The sequence below is a fragment of the Mesitornis unicolor genome, unplaced genomic scaffold, assembly GCF_000695765.1.
Source record: "Mesitornis unicolor isolate BGI_N332 unplaced genomic scaffold, ASM69576v1 Scaffold21087, whole genome shotgun sequence".
Taxonomy (NCBI): Eukaryota; Metazoa; Chordata; class Aves; order Mesitornithiformes; family Mesitornithidae; genus Mesitornis; species Mesitornis unicolor.
The window spans coordinates 1-6267 of NW_010198655.1; the positions used below are offsets into that span (position 1 = coordinate 1).

General features: G+C 35.8%; 1 protein-coding gene across 1 annotated transcript; it reads left to right on the forward strand.

The window, feature by feature from the left end:
* Positions 1-846: 846 nt before the first annotated feature.
* Positions 847-3813, forward strand: CRIM1 (cysteine rich transmembrane BMP regulator 1 (chordin-like); the record flags this gene model as incomplete). Its single annotated transcript, XM_010189218.1, has 3 exons — positions 847-969; positions 2386-2573; positions 3607-3813. Coding segments are annotated over 3 exons (488 nt in total), but the record flags the coding sequence as incomplete, so codon positions are not given.
* Positions 3814-6267: the final 2454 nt, after the last annotated feature.

Sequence of the window (6267 nt, forward strand, 5' to 3'; positions counted from 1 at the left end):
TAGTGGCCAGCCAAGCCCTAAACCACGACAGTAGTTTAAATTTTACTTATTCTGAGAACTTGAACTCAAAATTTAGTTGCTTGTGCCTGCTCTGTGCTTTCACAAGGTTATTTATTGAAATACATCAATGAACTAAGAAAATGAATATTCTTACATCTCTGCAGATTCTGTCAGTGATTAACATTTCTGTCTTTTCCGAGTCTCTTCGCTACTTTTCAAATACCACATTGCTTTATTTATTATTTTAACTTGGCTTAAAAGTAATATGAAATTTTCTTAGCTATGGACAGAAGGGACATAAAAATTGCTAGTTTTTTAATGCTAGTCCTGACATGTTTTTGCAGGAATTTGCTCATCTTATTCAGTCAGCTGGTAACTACTTCAGGTAGGACAACTGGGGTGATTCAGCAGTTAATGCCTCTTGCAATTCTCCTGCTTTGAGGATTACAAAAAAAGGAAGGCAAAGAAACCATCAGTGACAGTTTACTTATCAGCTGGAAAGATGTAGTCTTCCCTTGCTAATTTTGTTGTTTAGTATCACAAAGGAGCAATACTGTAGTAAGGGGGGTGTATTCTGAAATAGCATTTTCAAAAGCAAATTTGTCCACAGGACTGTCATCCCGTTCATGTTAGGATAATTATAACAGCAGCAGGCATGTATCCCATGTACAGTGTGCAATAGGTTTTAAAACAGAATCCCACACTAGTAATGGTGACAATTCTGAAACAAATGAAAAGGTTTACAGGACAAAGCACTTCAGATGGTCAAGTTTATTTCCTGAATTAAGAGCAGCAATGGGAAGTTAAGCAGCCTGTAATTTGTGAAACACATTTCTCTCATTTCAGAGATGTATGTACCTGAACCTACAAACATCCCCATTGAGAAGACAAATCATCGAGGAGGCATTGAACTAGAAGTACCAAACTGGCCAACACCGAGTGAAAATGACATAATCCACATTCACAGAGGTAAGATCTGTTATAAACTGAGCTAATTTAGGTCTGTGTTTATTCCCTATGTTTTAATGCATCTACTTGTTCTGTTCACATAGCATCTGTATACTGCTTTGAAATAGTGGTTATCTGAGAATATTTTTCAATGCAGAACTCTTACATGCATTGAAATAGTGGTTATCTGAGAATATTTTTCAGTGCAGAACTCTTACGTGCATTTTCTTTTGAGTAAAGATGAATCAGTCTATTAAATTATATTTATGCAATCTGGTCTCATTATCATTCCACTTTTAGCTTGGAAGAAACATCTGTGTTGGCATGATGGAATTCTATAAAATTAAGAATGCGATAAAATGATGAATGAGGAGTGATTCTGCAGTGTCTTTGCTGACACAAAATCTAGAAAGCAGGCTGTTGTCAGGCCACTAGAGTTGAGAGACCTTCATTTGATCCCTTTGACATTCTTACATTGATAAACAAAATCTGGAAAATATATACCAAAATTTAACATATATCATAGACAAATGTCAGAGTTAAAAGAACCCCTTCAGGTATAATGACACAGAGCTAATAACGTTTTTTAAGGACATAAATCATTATTACAGGGTAGGGGAAACACTATGACACAATCTTTGTTAACCTTTTCTAATTGAAGGACTACCTAAACTTCTATATATACTTTTTTTTAATCTGAGGATGATCTTATAGCATGCTATTGTTTGGAGAAAGGATACATGAAATGTAACTGTTTTACAAAATCGTAAGCTTATGTTTTTATAAATACAGCATTTTCATTTCTCACAGGCATTAGTAGCTGGCTTGCAACTATCCTGGTAAGGGATTATAAACACACACTGCAAACTGTGGGATTGTTGTGTATGTCATTGAAAATACCATTCTTTGCAATTACATGCAAAACTTCTTACAGTCCAGTAGACTGCTAGCAGTGTTTTCACAGGCTGAGTGCTGCAAGTATTGTAATATGCTCTCAGCAAATGAGAGAGGGAACACATCGTAATTGTCTTACCAGTTTTTAAAAGGAAAAAAAAAATACTTTCATCTAAAGAGTTCCAGGTTCTCCTCAGCATAGAATCACAGCCTAGTTTTTTTTTACAAGTGGTAATTTGGTTGTGATTAGATAAGATGATGTGAATGCAATGGAGCTAAGCTATTGTCAGACTTGCTTGTTATTGTGCTTTAGTTTCCATCCTATTTCCTCGCTTTTCGATGGCCTTTCCTGGCTAATATAGTCACTGTACAAGATACTAGCTTTTAGTTGTTCTAATTTGTATAAATACGATGACATTTCAGGAGAGAAAGTCCAAATTCATATAAGTGACAAGATCCACTACTGGGACTTCTATAATTACATTCTTCTTTATGGTCAAGTCCATTTATAGTAACTAACAAATGCTCACATTTGCCCTGCAGACATGAATCATCTCCAAGGAGAGTACAGAAGTGGTGGTGGACCGCACCCAAGTGAAGATGCATCGGTTAGCTCTGTTGCCTTGGTGACAATTCCAATCACAATAGCACTGTTACTGATCATCGTCCTTCTGCTTGTCAATCAGAAAAAGCAGTGGATTCCAGTGTCCTGCTACAAGTCTCCAACAAAGGTGCAGTGTTTATGTCTATTTCTAGGCTTTCATTTTTTTTGTAAAACAAGATTAACTACAATACTGTGTAGGATGCAACCAAGATCACATCATCTGAATTCTCTTAAATTATTTGGGCCTGTTGTGACAGGACAAGGGGTAATGGTTTAATCTAAAGGAGCAGATTTAGACTGGATATAAGGAAGACATTTTATACAAAGAGACTGGTGAAACACTGGCACAGGTTGCCCAGAGAGAGGTGGTAGATGCCCCATCCCTGGAAACATTCAAGGTCAGGTTGAACAGGGCTCCAAGCAATCTGGTCTAGTGGAAGACATCCCTGCTTATTACCGGGGGGTTGCACTAGATGGCCTTTAAAGGTCCCTTCCAACCCAAACTATTCTGAGATTGTATGATTTTCTCTTTATGTCTTAAACCATTTTACACTAGTCAGCCTTTACTGGCATCTCCATAATAACACACTACTTTGCAAGGGTGTAAGGCCTAACAAATACTAGATAAAACAGGATGGTTTCCTAATTAAGGAAGTAATACATAAACCACCTCAGGAGGGAATGTAGAAGGATCCCATAGCACACCCCAAGGCAGCCCACCCACTGCAACAGCTGAGATCTCTCTCTCTTCCATCTCTTAGTGGAACTGCAACCAGGAACAAAACATTATTGAAAATGGTCAGCAATAAAGAGGCAGTTAAAATCTTGGAAACAAGCTGCTGCACACCCAGGGAAACAAGATTAAGCCCTTGTGTGATGCTAGGCTAACAGAGAACGGTTTAACCAGTCCATCTGAGATCCGAGAATACCAAAGCTCCATTCAGAAAGATGTAAAATGGTAATTCAGAAGAGGGTGTTAGTCTGTTATTGTGCCTGGCATGAGGCAACAATGTTTACCAAATTTAGCAAAAATCCAGACTCTTCATTGCTGATTTGATTTTGTTTTGTGCTGATAGACTTGAACCACAAAGGTTTATTTTATTTATGGGTGGAATACTTTTTTTTTTAACTTATTCAATATTCTGTTTCTGTTTTAACAGCCTTCTTGCCTAAACAATCAACTGGTATATGTGGACTGCAAGAAAGGTACCATGGTCCAGGTGGACAGTTCGCAGAGGATGCTAAGAATTGCAGACCCAGATTCAAGATACAGTGGATTTTACAGCATGCAGAAACAGAACAACCTACAAGCAGATAATTTCTATCAAACAGTTTGAAGAATTGCACCCTTACCAAGGATTTAAGGAAGCGAGAGAGAGACTAAGTCTGCTATTAAAATAAAACTAGAATTGTGCACTTGCTTAGTGGATTGTATTGGATTTGTGACTACATGTACAGCTCTAAGACCTTACTGGGATGAGCTCTGACTCCTGCAATGTGCCAGAAAAAGCATTCCCACTTTTCCTTGATATAACTGACCAAGTGTTTTCTTAGAACCAAAGTTTTAAAACTTGTTAAGATGTATTTGCTTGTAACATAGCTATAGAGGTTTTTTGGGAGGGGGAATCAGGGGCTAGGGGTAGGCAACGAGGTAAAAGGAAGCTTAGAGAAGAAAAGCTGGTCATGCTTGGCTGGAGAAGAAAATGAATAAAGAATACTGCTGAGCAGCAGGATAGTGGTTTTTCTTGTTGCTCTGAAATTGCATCTGTTGCAGCAAAGTCCAACCCCAGGTAAAAAAAATATGAAAAGGTCTGATTATTTTTTCAAGCTGTTGCTACAGTAATATACTCCTAGAACAGAATTTGTCACATCACAGGTATGGTGTAGCTGCAAATATTTTTCTATATGATGAGACGCTGCAGTAGTTAATGAAATAGCAAGGAAGAGGTTATAGCAGATAATAAAGGGTGGGATTATTAAGGATGTATAAAATTATACCTTGTGCTGCTTTTTGTTTTTATTTTTGTTTTCTTCAAAGCTGATTGGCTAGATTAGCCAGACTTTGGCAGAGTTAGCAAATGACTGAGGCCTAAGTAATTCCTGATATGAGCACTGGATCTTTTGACAGCAGTATTGAAGGAAGGAAGGAAAAGTCAAGAACACCATGCAGTTCCAGGGGCTTTTGTTTGTTTGTTTTGTCTGTTGTGGTTTTGTTTTGTTATTTTATATCAATCTCTGGTTGTTCATACAGGAGAAGGAAAAATATTTTTGTTGGACAAAACTCTTGCTTACAAGAGAGTAAAAAAGAGACTGTTTTAAGGTTGTTGTTTTTTTCCTGTTGATGTTCTTATTTACTGATATGCAGATTTAGAAACTACTTCCATGCTAGGAAGCTGCTTAATTTTAATTGTATATTACTCAAGCACCTTTTTTGAAGCTCAAGAAAAAAAAAGGAGATCATGCTTCTTTAAACTTTAGCATTATAGGAATATTTATGTAAATATGCTAAAAACAACAAAAAGTATTTGTATGTTTGTGTATATATATGTATATGCAAATGCATGTAGGTATACATAGCTATATATACATGCATGTGTATATACACTATACATATATATACTGTATATATAAAATACTATGTATACAGTATATATTTTTTCTATTTTTTTCTTGTTGAATGTATTTTTATCTGAGAGAGATTTTACCCAGAGCAGAAACAGATAAACAGGCATTCCATATCAATGCTTAATCGCTTGTGAGTTTAGAAAAGACAAGAAAAGAGCATCTCATTCTACCTACAGTTTGATTTGATTTGATTTGAAAGTGTTTGTGTGCGCGCGTGTGTGCGTGTGTGTGTGTGCACTCTTGTGTTTGTGTGTGTACAGTATGTGCACGGTTATAGCAGTAAGCGTTGCTCTTGCTACTTGCTACATTTCAGGGTGTTTCTTATTTTTCTTTTCCTGCTTAGCCTTAAAAAGGCTTTTTAATGAATACATTGGCTAGAGACACTGATGACAATATACATGCAGCACTAATCAGCTCTATAGAGTAACACCATCGGCTCCTGAATTTTCTTTTTTTTTTTCTTTCTTTCCTTTTTTTTTTCAAACAATTGTTTGAAACAACTACTGGAATATTGTCCACATTAAGCTGGAAGTTTGTTGTAGCTTGCCTCATTTATAACTCTGACTGTATAATACAATGTTAACTTTCCAAACAGGTCTTGGCACTTTTATACTAATTACCCATTTGTGCATTGCCTTTTTTCTTTTACAAATGCTTGTCATAAGAGACACAGATACCCAGTATGCTTAATGTGAAAAGAAAATGTATTTTTTGTAAAGGAACTCTCAAGTATTGTTGTAAATACTTGGTCAGAGGTTGCTGAACTTTAAAACTGAAAAAAAAACCTAATTTATTATTATAATGACCTAATTTATTAATCTGAAGATTAACAATTTTTTTTTGTTTTAGAATATCAAAAAGGTGTTCTAGCTGTTTGCATCAAAGAAAAAAAATAGGTGTATCATTAAGGGTCAACATTTTTTCTGCTTACATAACTTCAGTTTCCAACCACCAGTAAGAAAAAATGTAGTCTCCCCAATGTTTTGTACTCAATCTGATATTGAAACAGAAATGTTTCTGTCCAGTTACTACAAAGATTTTGTCAAGACAAAACATCCATTCCTTGCATAAGAGTAAGCAGTCTTTATCCAGAAATTGTAAATGCTTGCTTTTGTTTTACAATCAAGGCCATATTCTGAAAATATTAGCAGGATATAGGACATGGTGTAAAATGTTTTTTATTATTATTATATTAT